Source organism: Heliangelus exortis, chromosome 3 (assembly GCF_036169615.1).
Source record: "Heliangelus exortis chromosome 3, bHelExo1.hap1, whole genome shotgun sequence".
NCBI lineage: Eukaryota > Metazoa > Chordata > Aves > Apodiformes > Trochilidae > Heliangelus > Heliangelus exortis.
In genome coordinates this window covers 32,963,468-32,980,987 of record NC_092424.1, presented here as the reverse complement: position 1 = coordinate 32,980,987, position 17,520 = coordinate 32,963,468, and the positions used below count along the sequence as shown (strand labels likewise).

Here is a 17,520-nt window from a genome sequence, read left to right as displayed (position 1 = left end):
CTGCATGTGTTTTTTGCTGGCTCTGAGTCTCTGTGTGAAAAATGTCCCAAGCACTTCAAAATCCAAGAAATATTTGTAGGTACAGTTTACTGTTTATCCACCGGCCAGTTAGATTTATGTGAGGTTATTTGGGTTTGTATGATTCACACTCAGTATTTTTTATTGCTGTATTGAGTTTCTTGTGCTGTGTAAACCAATTGATTGTAGTTTCTGGAAGGCTGTGCAGTAATCTGACACGTGCTGCTAGTCCAACAGGGCCAAAGACTGGAAGAGCTTAGCACACGGTGCCTTTATTTCCATACTCTGTTAGACCTCTTCCTCTTGGCCATACTGCAGTGTGGGTTACCTCCCTCCAGCTGGTTTGTGATCTGCCCCACTTCCTAGAAAGAGACTAGGTGGGCAGTAAAAAGCTCTTTTATGGACAGGTCAAAGCTCAGCTTGGTTTTGCAGTTCCACATAGTGGCTGTCCCACCGAGTCCCTCACTTCAGCAGAGACCGTAGCGGCATGCCCTCAGGACCACTGATTTCTGGTGGTCTTTTCACTCTGGAAGAAAAGAAATGGTGTTCCGGCTGATGGGCAGAAGAGCAGGGGGCGTGGCAGCCCCACCGGGCTGTCCTTTGCTGCCCACCCACATATGAGGAAGTGTGAGTGGCTGAGAAGCAGCTCCCCTGCCTCTCTAAGCAGGCTCCATGTGCATGGAGCTGACTCACTGTGCCTCCTCGACGTCCTCGATGCCCTCAGGCAGGCGCACGTTCAGCGTCTCCGGGAGCAGGAAGGCCACAGAGCCGCAGCACACTGCTACACCACCGTACGTCACCTCGGGCAGGGACCTCCACACCTCATCCAGCAGAAACACAAGTGGGGCCAAAGATCCCCCAAGGCGTGCCATGAAAGAAGTGTACCCCATCCCATTCTGCCTGGAAAGGTAGGGCACCGTGGTGGTGCAGACCACCATGAGAAAGAGTTGGGTACTTCTTTCATACCAGACTTTGTGAAAAAGTGCAGACCCTCTGCCCCGTCCCCCTGTTTTTCTGCAAGTGCTGAGGCTTACCACCATCCCCCCCCCCAAGTTTTTCCTCTGCTAGTTTTTTGTGTTTTTTTCAGGGTTGTTTTATTTCTTTTTTGTTTCTTTGTATCTTTCTAGGATTTTCCCAGAGATCAGCCATAACTGCTGTGCATATGCAGAATAGGGTACTGCAGAAGGGTTTGTCTTTATCTGTCAATGACTTTAAGCACGTCAAAATACAAACCAATTTGAGAAGAAAAATAGTGGGTCAGTGTGTCCACTTTAGTTTAAATATGCGTCGTTCTCCACATGAAACAGACTACTGAAAGTCAAAGGATTAGAGGATGAGAAAGTTACTGTGGGCAGGGCAGGACAGGGTTAAAGTAAGGCACAAGGCCTGCTGTGATCCATGAAGGTTTTTTCAAACTTTCACAAGAAACCAGTGAGCTGATTCCATCCACCTATCTCAGCTATATTACAAATTACACTGCTGCTAAATCTGGTTTTATGTCATCAGTACCCAGATACTTCAAACAACCTCTCTGTTTCCTCCTGGGGGGCTAGTTCATCCCTGCTTTAATATCATCTGATGTCGAGGTAACATGTCCCTGATAAGACTTGAGATTTCAAATTCTTATTTTCAGGGTCTTTAAAGAGTTATTGGCAGATTATCACGGGGAACTAAGACTTTACTAAACACAGGTGCCTTGCAGAGTAAAGGGTTGCTTTTTTCCCCTTGCTTGTGAGTATGTGTAATCTCTAGGACCCGCTACTCCTGGAGGCAAGGCATCCGCCCTGCAGTCGAGTCAACAGCACTTCCTGCTGTGCTGATGTTGAGGACCTGAGGGTGACATCCCACTGAGGCTCTGGCTTTGCACTGAGGCAAGGGGCATCTCTTACCTCAGTACGGTGGGGTAGAGCTCAGAGGTGTACAAGTAGACAGTAGTGAATGCAGCTTCTGAGAAACCTTTGCCCATAATGGCCACTATAGAACGCAGGGAGGTGAGGGCTAGGAGAAAAGACAAGACATGTGACAGTCATCAAAGGGCAGTCTCTAGGTGGAAGCTTCTTGTGGCCTGAGGTCCAACAAGGAAGAAGGTTCAATGCTTCTATAGACAACACAGGGAACGTCATAGACCTGGAGCTGCTGTCTCCAAAGTCCAGATCAGTAATTTTGGTAACTGTTAGCCTGAGTGGGAGCTGAATTGATGATAAGGTAGGTCCTGACATTTCCCGCTGGACAATATTAATAATAAAGATAGGCTTTTCACCTTGCCATCACTGGACCCACACTTAGCCACTTCACAGTGTTGCCAGCAGATATTAGGGCTATCCCACATCAGCAACCTTGTCCCACAAATGCCCTTTAGGTGGTGGACATCCCTATACAGAATTGCTTGTGGACAAGATCTTTGGCTCTTCTTCTCTAGCACTGCACAGAATAGAAATCTCCCCTTTAGCAAGTACTGTATTTAGCAGAAGAACATCTCACACTTGGGAATGATGACGTTGGCTCCTGTGCACAGTCCGGTCAGGATGAGTGTCCACGCCTGACTCTGCCGTCGTCCAACTCGATTCACCAGTATGTACATGACCATCTTGGCTGGAATCTCAATGATGCCAAAGACAAACTGGGAGAGATACATGTTGAGCCCAAAGCCAGTTAGTTTCATGCTCATGCCATAATAAGAGAAGGCAACACCAAACCTGCAAGGAGCGTGTGGAGATTAGGGGGAATTAGGGCAGTCTAGCTGCAGAACTGCAGGACAAATCCCCTGTCTGAAGTGATGCTGCTTACCACACAGCCCCAGAACACAGAGAGATCTTCCGCAGGACTGGTGTCCTGAACAAGCTGATGTAGGAGTAACTCCCTCCTGGCTTTTTATCTGTTGCCATCCTTCTGAGGGCCTGCCAGAGGTGAAAAGAAGGAAATGGCTCAGCTGCTGTACTTTCAGGATCCAAGCATGAAAACCTCAACAGCTTTTGCCCTTTCCAGCTCCAACTCCACCCTGGATTTTCCATTTATTCCCACTGCAGAACAATTATTTCTAATGGCATACTATTCTTCACAGCTTTTGGATGAGTGAAGAAGCTTTTCATACTATAAAAACAGTTTCACTCTGGGAATTTTCCTAATCAGCTCTATAAGACAATGCTATTAAACCTCAGATTATGTCAGTTGTGTCCTATGCAATTTTTTGCAGATTGTTTGTCTTTCAAAGTTCCATCTTCTGAACTAAGGAAAATCAGTTGTTACTTTAATAAGCCATCAAAACACACTGATGCACAGTCAAGTAAATTGTGAAAACTACAATTGGATAGTTTTGTGTTGTCTGTATGTTTGTATATGTGTGAGGAAGACCGTTTATGTTCTTATAAACCTCATGAATCCAGGAAACTGTCACAACTGCAACTCTTTTGTGATTGTGGCGTGGTGGTCACAGTACACTGGGACTTGGTGCAAGGCTGTGACAGTGAGGGAGCCTCAACTATACTTCCTAGCCCTAAGAATGATATGAGGATGCAAGCCTGTGGACTCCCTGGTGAAACACCACACTCTGAAATGTAGAGTCATCAGACTAGGTTGAATGAAAGAGGTGGTAAGTTGTTATTTTTACATATTTAGTCAGAGCTACTGGCTTGAATAAAGGCAAGAGTCAGACTCAACTCCTGTCTGCCATCACCAGTAAATTAATAATTTCTCATGTGATTAGACAGCATGTTTCTGTTGTAAATCAAAAGGGCTACCTCTTCAACAGAAATTAATAAGCTGCTTTTAAAAAAGCATACTAATCAGGATAAAATATGGTGTGGATGCAGGACCACTGGGTGCACACAGAGATGCAGCAAAGCACAAGGCTCCTGTGTTGGTACCAGGAGTTTCCCATCTTTCTTTTTTGGTAAGAGGAAAACCTATGGACTTTAAAGGAAAAGGCTGGTGTTTAATGACCCCCAAGCTTCTGTACCCAGTTGATTTCACAGATGATCTTTGTTGCTTTTGGGGAGGTTGAAATGAATAATGTGGACAAAATAAGTCAGAAGTGATAGATGTGCAGCCATCCAAGCCTGGCTGTGAAGGGTTGTTGTGAGCACTGACTGTTCTGGTGTCTCTATAAAGGTAGAGACCAGCTTCTGCCTGGGCCTTTATTCTTCCATAGAGCTTATTACCATGTCTTGGAGCCACTAGTGTGTCCTTAAGTAAGTGTCATGGACCAAGGTCTCAATAAATGTAAAACTATATTTTTAAAATAGAATTTTGCACAAGACTAAGATCTCTAGATCAGCCTCAAACGTAGAGCTATTAAGTTGGAAATAGGTGAGTTTTGGTTTGTTTGGTTTTTTTAGTTTTCTCCTAGTTTAGTGTTCAGTCATCACGTCTTTACTCCATCTTCCACACCTCTGCTATACAGCAAAAATGTATTCAAACCAGTGGGCACATGCCTGCTTTTCCCAGAGCCTCACCCTTAGCACATTACTTTAAAACTGCTTGGAGAGCAATGACAAACGTGAGAACTGATCTTTAGCCAAGGGAAAAAGTTAATTATGCCAAATGTTCTTTACACCACATTCATACTGGGGCATCATGGCTGACAATCTTCCAGTTTCACATGTACACTAAACACAGCCTGGGGTGGACTAGCCTTTAGATTTCTGGATAACACTATATGCAGTATCTCAAGTTCAGTATGACAGAAAACATGCCAAGTGCACACTGTTAATGTGTGTCTGCTTTCTGCTAGCTCCATACTGCCATTTGGGCAACACAACAGCAACCAAAAAGGCAAGCACAAAGCTTCATGAATTGCTCATACACCTGCACACTCTCTTTCATGTTATGACAGTAATGCTTCTGCCTTATTTTTCAGGGTGTGCTACTCTCTCACTGCATATTTAGTCCAGTGTCCAGTGCATTGAGGCTTTTTGTCATGGCAATGACAAATGGGATAACAATCCCCCTAATGAAGGAGATTTCTGGCCTTATGGGAGCTGAGCTGCTACTTTAAGAATGATTGTAGCTGCTTCCTAGAGTGAAATGGAGCATGGCATCCTGTGGACCAAAGTGTCCCACAGATCACACTACAGGCTGAACATCGTTTCAGGTATCAACTAGAAGTAACAGAGAGAGAGAGAGATAAAAGGGAAGAGGAAGAACACGCGTCTTCAGTTTCTAACCTCTTGTGAGACAGCAAAGTCTTTCTTTCCATTCATTCTTGCACATCTAATCAGGTTCCTGTGAGCTTGTTTCACTTTGCCATTGGCTATGAGCCACCGTGCGGACTCTGGAACCCACCTGGTGTGAGGAGACAAGACAGTGTTCCTGTTGGTGCTCCATGTTTTCCACCCTACATACATACATGGCCCTGGCCAATGAGAGATTGTCTTTTCTCTATGAGACTTCAACCTCGGCAAAAAATAGCAACTATGGTGCACAAAAATGGTAATGGACGTGGTAATGGAAATGAGTAATGGGACACCACTGTTACATGTGCATGCTGTTACACCCTTAAAGGAATATAGTCTGCTAATTGAAGTATGTCTAGGTTTTTATCATATGATCTTTGATCAAAGCTTGAATTTTCCGAGCTGGTTGAAATTTCAAATTCTTATCAAATAAAATTGGTCTTAGAGTTTATAGATTCATGCTTCTGGGACTCTTTAAACTTTGAAGTGTAGAAAGGATTAAATGGGCTCTATACTTGGTGAATTGCTAAAATGATTCTGTTTTCACAATAACCAAAGTCTTTGGTCTAAATCATTGTGGCTGCAGCCCTCAGTGAAGTATTCATTCTAGTCATTGAGCCACAAAGGATGCTGTACTGCTGTAGAGCTAATTAGCAACTTTGAGAAGTCTGCTTAGCAGATGTGTGTAGCATGGGAGTTCTGTGACTCTTCTTTTTCTGTCTATTCTAGCAAAAGATTCAGCACTCATGATAAACTCTGTGACTCCCTCTTGGAAGGTGTCTCTCTCATCTTGCATCTGGTTGCAATTCATGGCTACATGGCCCTATTTGGCTCAGAGCTTTTCAGGTCACAATGCAGCCCATTTGGCCTAGATACATGGTGTTTTGTGGGTCCTTGTAGCTGCCAGGGTCCAGAAGACACTGGTAATACCGCAGAGTGACTGTGTTCTGCTAGAGCAGCCAACACCTACCCAAATCTGTCCACTGAGAGAAGCAGAAAAACAGAATCTGCTGTTCTCATGGAGACTTTGAGCCGAGTGTCCTGGGCAGCCTGTGGGAAGGCTTACAACCTTTAAGAAGTATGTGGGTACCAGGTCTACTTAAGTCACGCAGTTGTTAAAAATCTCTTACTGGATTCTCCCTCTGGGGTGGTTCAAGACCCTATAAGCTGTTGGTGATAAATGTGCCCTAAATCAGGTTACAAAAAGACTAATGAACAGTTGTCATTACTGTTCAAGCAGAAGCTGAAATCATATAGAGCAAAAACATTTGCAGAACTGGTCTGCTTAAAAGTTTTCAGCTCCTTCCCATAAGCTTTTAACCCAATCCACCTTAGGAAATTTAAACAGTGACAAATGGCATTTTGCACTTGTTGCCTCTGTCTCCAGCGAATAATATTATGTCTTTGGTAGTCTAAAGTCTCAATTGAGTTCTGAAATTGTGTCAACAGTATCTACAGCATGCTAGGTTAGATTGTGATTCTGTACTTCAGGGACTTTTAATTATTCAGCAATCACTGACCTCTTGGGTGCTTGAATTTTCATCAGACTACATTATAATTTGTTGGAGACCTAATCTCCATGAACAGCATTGACATAAATGAGAATAAAAATCAACTATCACGGAAAGGATGGGTCCAAATGCATCTGTGAATTTCAGCACTTTCCAGTACTCATTTTTTTTGTGGCTGGTTGTCCTAGAGAAAGAGCAGAACAACTCAAACTAAAAAAGTCAGCAGAACACATATTTTAGTTCTGTTGGTCACTGAAGTATCAGATGTTACTTTTTGCCAGAAACCCTTCATCACCAGCAAAACAATACATCTTGATTAACAGCAGCATCCGTTTCTCTCCCATTTTTTGTTTTATTTGAGATTTTTCTGCAGCTTCTTAGTCCACTTTTTCATGCTGATGGACAGACATAGTAAGCAAGAATACCATAGTCTCTAGAAGCCTCTTTGCTGACAGCTGAAAGGCACTTTAGGATTTGGATATTACTCTGCTCAGCAATTATGCATATAATGTTGGGGCCTTTGTGTCTGACAATCAGAGCTTATCCTGCATGGTTTCCAGTTAGAGCTCCCCATCACCCTGAGAGACACATCTGTGATTTCTGCAGTGTGGTCAAGCCCCACACTGATGTCAAATAGGAGCTAAACAACCACCCTAATATGAAGGAGAGACAGATTTTTCTAGTGTGGCAGTTGTGGGAATACCTGCTTGCTTATTTAAAAATGGGACTTTTGTCCAGCTGGGAAATGGAGCTGCTTATTCCAGTGACTGTTTTGGATGACTGAATAAACTTATCCAAGACACTTTACATTACAGTCAATGTATCAGTGAATTTACCCTGTATTTTAGTCTGTGTTACTACATGAAAAAAGAAGGAAAATTAGTATCTTTGATTAAGTGAACTATTCTCCATTTTAAGGCTTAAGAGAGGCGAGGTATTTCTTAAATGAGGCTAAAGGAGGAAAACAGCCCACAGAAAACAAATGTATCTGACTCATCAGGATGGTTACACAGCTGAGAAAGACTATGGAAAGCACAGAGACAAAGGCACTCAACCTTGCCTGTAGATGTAATTGGCTCATTTGGAAAAATTGGTACAAGGTATTGTATCATGGAGACAGAGGACAGATAAACTATTTATCTTGAGGGTACCAGGGATTAAAGCTAGGGATCTGGCCTCACCCTTCTTTCCTGTATTGGAATCTCTTTGCTTGCTCTTAGCCATATCTATCTGTGCTTGCAGCACCAAATCCTGCTCCTTTGCACTGCAACGTGTCCCCCACATTCCTGACCTCAGCTCCAGTCCTGCCTTCTCCTTATCCCCCAAACCATGGTGTGACCTTGGCTCCTGTAAGAAGATGTGAAGTAAGAAGATGTGAAACCAATGCCACTCTGGTTTTCAGGAGCTGCCATGCCTGGGCAATCCAAGTGCAGGACACAGACGAATATTTCTCTTTCTTGGGCTGCTGGGGCTAATATTAGGGTCAGCTTTGCAACATTTGCCACACTATAGAGCATAGGAGGCAAATGGCATCCCGCTTCCCTCCCCACCAGCCACCTGGCTGCAGGTCTCTGCACTCACCATAGACAGACAATGCTCAGAAGACAAGGTGCTGTCACAGCTACTAATAGCCAGTGCCATTCCCGCACCAAGTATGCAGCCATGGCCAGCAACATGCTCCCAATGCTCCAGAAGATGCTGCTCAGGATCCCGGTGAAGGTGCGGTGCTGTATGTCCACCCACTCCATCCCTGCAAGAGGGAGGCAGCGTTCAGCTGGGACACAAAGGACTGCTTCAGGAAGGGGTCTGCAGGGATGTTTAACAAGGGGAAAGTGAGGTTGCGTCCCTGGTCTTCTCCTCCAGGAGAGTTCCACTTTTTGGCTGATATCTGGCATGTTTAAAATGTGCATTTACAAGGCTTAACCTCTTGCAAAGCGGTGAGCAACTAAAATAAAGCCTTAAAGTAAGGAGTACTGGACATATAGTAAGAAACAGTGCTAAAATCACCTTAGGTGATACTTTCTTTAAAATTTCATTCAATAGCATTCAAATGCTTTTCATCAAACATATGCATTTTTTTTCTCCTAAGCAATTTGCCTGAAGAATTTCCCATTTCTGGACATCTTGCACCTTTAACAATCAGTAATGTCCCTCCCAAGTTCTACTTTTCCTGGCAGGCATCAGCCTTCATAACAATAAAAACATATCAGGCCTTGGGATTTTTCACATCTTGTGTGGGCTTTACCAGTATTGAAGCCATTTTAGGTTGTTTGGCTGTATCTGCAAAAATGCTCAAAGTTTTTGCTGCACCTGTAGTTTGCTCCTGGGTACAATAAATCTTGCCTAGTATGTTCCAACTCGATCTACAAAATCATCCAGTGCTCTGCTGGGTACTCTGAAGTTTTTTTTTAATTATAAAGTTACCTACATACTTCAGCTTCATTTTTGCCTAGCTTTGTATTTTATTTATTTTTTTTTTTTTTTGGTGGTTCTTTCCCCCGACTCTTTCTAGAAATAGAGATTGGCAACTTAGGAAAACTGTGAGGAAACAAGGCAGGGGTTATGTGATTCACAAATCACATACCATCTTCCTCCTGCTGAGGACAGAGCTATGCTGATTAATTGTCTGCACACTGTGTTTGAAGGGCGAGAACTTAGTCACAGAGGAAAGAGGCAGATACTTCAGTCTATGGCTTTTATTGTACTACTGGTGATCCTTGAGAAGAACTGTATAGCATGGATTGCAAGGGTTAACCTTGCAACAGAAGTGCTAATAAGTGGTTGGAACATTTTAAGTAGATTGTTAAAGCATTAATTAGACTTACAGAAATTTGTAATTGTTGAATCCTACAGAGACTGATGTTCTTTTGGCTGCCTGGAGTGAAATTGCACATGTAAAAATTTCCAAACTCCTGTTCTACTAGCTATGCCCTGTCCTGTAGACAAGTCCCTACCCACTGCCTGTCAGATGACACCTCCCGCCCCATATAACTGGGCACCCACAGTCCCCCACATGCTTACCAAAAGGCAATACAATAAGGGAGACACCACTCAGGGCCACCCCGGTGAGGGTCCTTGTGATGGCCAGCATGCTGTAGGAGACGGAGGCAGCGCTCAGCATCCCGAAAACGACAGAGCAGGTGAGTGACAGCAGGAGCATGGCTTTCCGTCCGAACCTGCCACAAGCACAGGCTGGGTTACAGCAGCTGGAAACCTGTCCCAGGAGCAGGGTTTGAAATGGGGCAAACAAGAGGCTCGAGAAGGAAAGATTAAAATGTTGTCTGCTCTGCCAAGAACGGAAGATGCAATGCCCCAGAGAGGAGGAAACAGCACTGGATACAGATGGTGCCACAGCGGTGCAGTCCCGTCCCCAGCCTGCCCCATGAACATTGGGCGTGAGGCTCTCTGAGAGCACCACTGATCAAAACAATGTATCAGGCTCCCCTGTTCAGCAGCATCATCAGAAGCAGTGAGTTCCGCTTGAAATCCCATGCTGCTGGCACACCCTGCTCCCTGCAGTGGCTGTCCCCATGCCTGGCTCAGCATGTGTTCCTCCTGCGGGTCACACAGAAGTGACTGCCACCACTTCTGAGGGGGAGAGAAAACTGTGACTCTTTAATCCTATTACTTGGAAGAAAAACAAAAAATCCCAAGGGAAAATAATAGGAATCGAATTGTCAGCCCACATGTGCCAATAGCCCTGAACTCCTAAGAGGTCTATGAGGCATCTGCTAGATTGTTCCCAAAAGGTTTTGGAAGGTGTAGGACCATCTTACTCTCGATGCAGAGTCCTGTGTGGAGAGTGTGGAGAAATACAAAAAATCAAATACAGAGAAAGGAATCTTTACACACACACACACACAAAAATATGTATGTATTTCTACACAGCCTATGAAAATTTAAAAATCAAAATGGAGTACAAGGCATCAGTCTTCTGATGAACATCAGCACTGTCTGTGATGAAAGCTGAGGTTCAAACTGGAGGAGTAAATTAGCCCTGTAAACAGGTAATGTTCACTCTAGAGGGACTGAAATCCTGGTATGATTCTGGCATTAGGGCTGTCTTAGTGGCCACCTAAGAATGGTGGTGGCAAGAATGATCGCTCCAGTCAACAAAGTGGTGTGCTGGCACATAGTGACAGAATCACATTCCTTAAAATGATCATAAATGACAATGCAGCAGCTAGTTAATGAATCTACTGGAGAAAAAGCAACTTGTGGCTTGGGTCCAGGCAGTTTGCTGGATCTGCTTTGAAATTTAAGTGGAAACAGGCTGCAAAAGTCATTGTTATTGCCCAGGGTCAGAGCAGCAAAACACTCAGAAACCCACCAAAGCTGTATCCAGTTTCCAGTAGGGTAACTGCCTGAGAAAGAAGATACATATTTTGAAAATTGTTCTTGAAAATACAGTAAGAAGGATAGAAAACCATAAGACTCCCTGCAGGGTGCAAGGCACCTATTTATGGACTGACTCATTACTAGACTCTCAGCAAATGCATACCACCTGCTAGGGAAACCAGAGGCAAGCTGGCAGGATTCAACTGCATGCTACAGGGAGGCTGCTAGAAACAGTGTTGTTAAAATTGTCTTCAAAGGAGAGGTAGGAAAGCACGACCTCTGAAAGGTTAGATGCAGGAAACATAATAAAAGGAGCAAACTGCTTAAGCTTAAAAATTGACAAAAAAGCCATTGTCATAAATATCCTATTCTGAAAGTCTGTCAAAGCATCATACAGCCAACTCAGTAAAAAGGCAAGGTACAAAAGGAGTGTTTGAAAAGAACTGACAATAACATAAACTACATATATATATATATGTATATATAATGTATATTTTTTCACAGTGTTGGAGGTTTTACTAGGGTAAAAACTGTCAGTAGAGCTGTTCTCAAATCTAAATGTCTGTAGAGCCTTAGAACCAAACAAACCTGAACTGTAGCAAAGTGCCAGGACTGGATGGTTTTCAGCCTGCAGCACTATTATTATTAGCATAAAGAAGTAGGGCCTTTTCTCAGTTAGGCAAAAGGAAGGCTGCTAGTGGGATGTGAGCTTTTAAAGGGTCTTAAGGGATAGGGGGGGCATGACACCTGAGCTTAACAAATATGACAAATTTACTACAAATTTAGTGGATGTGCTGCCCTCACTGCAATTATATGGGCTGCAAGCCTTTCCTGACATGACCTGTGGGCCCTGTGGCCATTTAGCTCAGGTCCTGGTCTGTCTAGGTGGAAGTAAAGCCATAACCTGGTGAGTTTTTCAGCACATCTGAATTTTCTCTATTTCACCTGTAGTCTTTTGAGATGGGGAAGAAGGGTGAGGGGAAACCAAAACTGCACACAGTATTCCCAGTATTCAAGCCATGGAGCCTCTGTGCATGCTCATGTTACTGCATAGTGGTACTCTCTTTGATTTTATATTCCTTTCCTAGTGATTCTTAATTTCCCATTTGCTTCCAGCTGCTACTCACTGCAGAGTGGATGTTTGCTCACAGCTGTCTGTCATAACCTCAAATCTTGATCCTGAGCAGCTATGCTCAGCTCAAAGACCTCAGTTTTAAATGAGAAGTTTGTATGATCTCTCTCTTTACTTTAGATCAATCTACCTGGAAATTTTGGGTTCCAATGCTCCCACCCTGTCATAGAGCTCTTTAAGTTCCTTCTGCAGTTCTTTACACTCAGTTCTCATCTCTACCAGCCTGGTCACTCAGCACCACCTTCCCAATTCCTTCCTTGCTCCTTTTCTAGCTAATTTATAAATGTGCTGAAAAGTACACAAATCCAGCTACAGGCCCACTCACAGGTCTCCCTCCATTGTCACAACTGAACACTCCCCTCTCCTTCCTGCCTTTTAATCAGTTCTTTAATCATACAGTAGCCCTCCTAGGGCAGCTCAGTTTCTTTAGGAGTCTCTGGTAAGGGAACTTGTGCAATCTGTGTAGATAGTATCTCCCCTGGTCACAAGCCTATTAGTGCATTCAGAGAAATCTACTATGTTTGTAAGTCATGAATGCTTTGCAAAAAACCCTGCTGATTCTTCACTAGTATGTCATAGCCACCCATGGAGACAATGACTCAATCTTTCAGAATAGTTTCTACTATTTTCTGCCTAGTGCAAATCGATGTAGTTCCCAAGATCTTTTTTGGAAAACAGTTTAAAACTGATTTGATGTGTGATACCCCTCTTCTGTGGAGGCCACACAATGCCAAGTGTTCCAGCTTTTTCATCCCCAGTGGTTCTGTAGGCCTCCAGGATGACCACTCCCTGCTCATGTTGGGTTGCTGGCATACACTGGGGTATTTCTCTATGTCCACTGTCTTCTGTCAGTTTATTCCAAAGCTCCAGCTCCAACAGCTGCTCCTACATGTTCTCCCACTGTGAGCAAAACCTCATTTATGTCTCATGCTGCAACCTTTTTGTTGTAGCATACTCCTTTTGTGCCTTGATCTGCTGCTGGCTCTTCCCTCTCATAATCCTTTTGAAAACCAAATTATTTTTCATTTTGCTTAAGCAGAGACCTTCTCTTCTGCCTGATTTTGTCTTGATCCTTTTCATGATTCTGAATTTTTTTCCCTTCAAATGTGCTATAAATACATTTTAAATACAAAGCCTTGACACAAAGTTTGAAGACTAGGGTCCTTGACAATTTTAGGTCCTTGTAAAAATATACTGATACATGCAAATAAACAGGTGTAAAAATTCTTGTCTTCAGCACTAGGTCTCTGGGTGCTTCATACTGTGAATCACAGAATCATGGAATCGTCATGGTTGAAAAAGACTTCTAAGAGCACCGAGTCCAACTGTCAATCCAGAAAAAAGCCACCATGCCCAGTGGAGCACGTCCTGAAGTGCCACTTCTATGGGTTTTTTGAATACTTCCAGAGATGGTGACTCCACCACCTCCCTGGGCAGCCTGTTCCAGTGCCTGACCCTTTCAGAAAATAAATTCTTCCTAATATCTTGTCTAATCATCCCCTGGCACAACTTCAGGTGATTTCCTCTAGTCCTACTATTATTTACGAGGGACAAGAGGCCAACTACTACCTTACTACAACCTTTCAGGCTGCTGTACAGAGCAATAAGTTCCCCTCTCAGCCTTCTCCAAACTAAACAATCTCAGTTCCCTCAGCCTCTCTTCAATGGACTTGTGCCCTGGACCCTCCACCAGCTTGGTTTCTCTTCTCTGGACACATTCCAGCAATTCAGTGCCTTTCTTGTAGTGAGGGGCCCAGAACTAACCACAGTACTCTAGGGACTCGTGAAGCTGCTTCCCTTCTGCTCTGCAGAGATTTTGTATCCTGCTGAATGCAAATGCTTGTTTGTTCCTAGGGGAAGGAGATGGAGGAGCAATTTCCTGCACAGGAAACTCAGACATTGACTTGGGAACTGTAAGCAGTGACTAGCACATCCGGACTGCATGCCTGCACCCTGTATTCTCTGGTAGGTTTCTTGGCTCTGCTATTTGCAGAAATATGTAGTTTATTAATTAGTGGACTTTATAGGTTAGTACTCAGATTTGTTTTCTGGTTTACATTTTCTCATTTTAACATAACCAGAGAGAGTAGATTTGTTCCTGTTTTCCTCATTGTTTCAGCGCTTCCTCAAGGAATGCCTCCCAACATCTAATAGCCTTTATCTTGGTTCTCTAGTAATGACAGAAGCTTTCTAGAGACTCCTTGTTTTTGTTGGTTTTTTTTTTTTTCCCAGCTATGGCATGCATTTGCTTCTAGCCCTTCATTTGGTTGTCCTTAGTCAATTTCCATATAACTTGCAAGGAGTTAACTTTCAGCCTCTGAGCCTCTGGTTTTGGTTTTGTTTTAGCCAGCTTTCTCCTTTTTTTTTTTTAGATGTTTGTTTTTTCTGAAGTTATTCTCACAGGCACTTGATTTTTTTCCAGCTTTTACTGTTCCTGCAGCAATGCTGACCACAGCGTTGTGCTCATTGCTGAAGTGCATCTTTACCCTAACAAAGGCCAGTGCTGCTTCTCTGGTGGGCTGCTAACTGCCTGATCCATGGAAAGTTTAGCCCCTGCATTGCTTTCCAGTCTGAATTTAATCCAATTTTCATGTGAAAGGCTGGATTCTCCCTTTATGATTGTGGTTTTTCCTTTCTCTGTCCCTCTGACTGCCTTTTTCAGGTAACACAGATTTGTGAGGTTCTTGTCATGAAACTGAAGCCCCAGGGGAAAAGCCTGAAAGGGGTCAAACCTGTCTGAAAGGTATCCGAATACCACTGCCCCCACTGTAACTCCAATGAAGAAGAAGGTTGCAGTTGCCTGGTTCAGTCCACGCTGCTCGCACACGAGGTCCCACTGAAACACAAGGCCAAAATGACACTGAGTGCCCAGTTGCCTTTTCATACCCCTTAACTCCCATGGTCAGCTATCATGTCTTGCAATTTATATTGGCCAGATCTGATAAAAGCCTGTACTTAACCTGTGTGGACAGAGTCCTGAAAAATGTAAAGCTGCATCTTGCAAAAATCGAGGCCTCTCAGTTTTCTATTCCCACTGTCACAACCTCTCTCTGGACACTTGGCAAGCATCATAAAGGTATCCTGGGTACCATTCATCATGGAGATATCCCCTTTCTCCTCTTATGGTCCCTGCAATTGCTCTTCTCAGCCTGTTTGGGTGCATGTCTCCCCTAGCTTCTTCTGCCATGCTCCTGGGACAGCCTGGTGAGATGGGCATTTGTGAGCTTAAGGTGTGCCTCAACCTTCATGAGGGAATATTTTGTTGATATCCAGTTACTATTGCCCTGACCAGTTTACTTTGAAGTTGTCAGTGCAGGGAGGAAGGAGGGCAGAGGGGGAGTCATACTTGCCCCTGGTGCTGACTTACTTATCTCTGATGGAGGAGTTGGTTTAGACATTGTTCCTAATTATGTTAATGAGCACGATTTTACTTTCTTGTAATGCTGCTAATTAGCAAATGTTGCTAATCATTACAGTGTGCTGTGCCCAAGCTGCAGAGTTAATTTTCTGAATGTGCAAACTTGGCAAAGCTTAATTTAATCATCAGCCCAGCCTCCCTGACAAGGCCAACCAGACCTTAAGCAACCTTTCCTGTTGCAAGACCAAAAGACTCTGGAGAAATCCTCAGCCTTTTGAATATGTCCCAAGGCTTCTGCACTGTGTGTGCAGCAGCATGAGGTTCTATGCTCAAGAGCTGTTCTGCAAACCACCTCCCCTGCCTTTTCCTCCAAGGATGCTTTATACCTTTCTCCTTGAAAAAGTGCAGAAATCAGTTAAAGGCCTGGTGCATGTGTGACCCCCACCTCCATGTCTGCCAAAAGCAGCAGTGGTTAAGTGATGTGGGGAGAAGGTACCACCTCAAGGTTAAGACTTGGTCCTGCTCTCACTGAGACAGTCAGCCACTTCAATTTCAAATACAACCATGCCCCTTTTAGATCAGCTTGTCCTCTTCCCTAAGGCTGTCTGTTCTTTGGGCCACCTTCCAAGGAAAGTGAAGCATTAAAACCCAGAGGTATTGCTGTTAGCCTTAGCAAAGCATTTCAGAAGGCAGATGGTTAATGTTTGATGGGCTGGGACCTTGGGCAGGCTCAAGGTTATGGCTGGCCAGCATGCTGCATCTCAGCAGGAGACCTTTAGGGAGCACATTTATCCCACCAACAAGAGGCTCTGGTAGTAAGAGAAGAGAGGCAGCGTGATCCTGGAGGGAAGAGAGGGAAGCTGGACATCAGTTAGGAGGGGTGGGCAAGGGAATAGAATTTACAAAGTGTTTGGAAAATCAAGAAAGCAAGCCATGTGCTCATATGAAATCCTAATAGGATGTAATCCTGTGCTAATGCCACGTGGTCCAAGCAGAGAAAATCCTATAAGTGTGACTTCCCTGTGCAACCTCCAATCTCTCAGCCACCTGAAGACATTAAGATTCCTTTAACAAGAAATGTTGGCTTCTAACGATCAATTTAAGCACGATGCTTGTAACAATTACAACAACAACAACAATAATAATAATAATAGTAATAATAATAATGATGTTGCCTTCTAATCCTGCATTTTAGAGCTTCCTCATCCTAGGAAATCTCCAAACAAGTATTTTCCACTGGTTAAAATGCAAAGATTCTCCTCTGACTGTGTGCACCCAGCAAATACTTCTCCACCTGCTCCTCAAAACACTGAGCTTATTTCTTTTTTGGCTACATCACAGGCCAGGCCTTACCTGGGTGGCAATAGTGGAGGTGAACTGTGAGTGGTCATAGACCCATCCATGTTGGCAGTGCTGGATGATGGAGCTGTTTTCTGTTTGCAGAGAAAAATTGAGCAGCAGGTGAAACTGAGGTTGGGAGAACATCTCGCAGGACCTGAAAGTGCCATCGGGCTCCCGGGGGATGCTGATGAGCAGAATTTCCTCCATTGTGAGGTTCACAAATGCCTCTTGGTGTGGAATTGCACAGTGATGAGAGGGAGTAGCAGCAAGGAAATTGTGAAGCAGGAAATGCATGGGAAGGTTGATCCTTGGGAGGCAGAGGATAAACAAAATAAAAATCTGGAACCTGCCAAAGCCACCGATTTGCAGCAAGAGATCCTCAAATTTCATGTTTTCTATGGAGTTTGCTCATTCAGAGCAGCTATGTACCAAGAAGCAGCAACATGAGCTTGAAAAGCAGTATCTGTCCTTGGAGCTCAACTTCCCATAGCTTTTCATGCAGCCACTTCGTTGGACTTTGAGACTTTTCTGAAAGGTTGTCAGAAGTCACACTGAAACTCTCCATTTGGGGTAGAGCCAAAAAATTTATCCTGCGTGCACGCAACGCATCCATTTGAAGTTGGACACAGCACAAGGCACCTTCTCTTTTTT

At 43.9% G+C, this 17,520-nt stretch overlaps 1 protein-coding gene and 1 long non-coding RNA gene across 2 annotated transcripts; one reads left to right on the top strand and one right to left on the bottom strand.

Moving 5' to 3' along the window:
• Nucleotides 1-270: 270 nt before the first annotated feature.
• Nucleotides 271-17,392, bottom strand: SLC22A7 (solute carrier family 22 member 7). Its single transcript, XM_071739936.1, has 10 exons — nt 16,882-17,392; nt 14,903-15,006; nt 9,722-9,876; nt 8,282-8,450; nt 5,181-5,298; nt 2,806-2,915; nt 2,500-2,714; nt 1,908-2,016; nt 712-918; nt 271-544 (listed from the first exon to the last, which is right to left on the bottom strand). The coding sequence occupies exons 1-10, from the start codon at nt 17,257-17,259 to the stop codon at nt 481-483; spliced, it is 1,629 nt and encodes a 542-aa protein (XP_071596037.1). The 5' UTR covers nt 17,260-17,392; the 3' UTR covers nt 271-480.
• Nucleotides 13,910-15,179, top strand: LOC139794409 (uncharacterized). Its single transcript, XR_011725113.1, has 2 exons — nt 13,910-14,135; nt 14,833-15,179. It is a non-coding gene; the product is annotated as an uncharacterized lncRNA (long non-coding RNA).
• Nucleotides 17,393-17,520: the final 128 nt, after the last annotated feature.

Excerpts from the sequence above, each read along its gene's own strand:
- SLC22A7 (XM_071739936.1), bottom strand. The coding sequence starts at position 17,259 with ATGAAATTTGAGGATCTCTTGCTGCAAATCGGTGGCTTTGGCAGGTTC. Across the intron at positions 15,007-16,881 it reads CCTCCACTATTGCCACCCAG|TGGGACCTCGTGTGCGAGCA; the intron begins GTAAGGCCTGGC and ends CTTGTGTTTCAG. Across the intron at positions 5,299-8,281 it reads CTGAGCATTGTCTGTCTATG|GTGGGTTCCAGAGTCCGCAC; the intron begins GTGAGTGCAGAG and ends TCCTCACACCAG.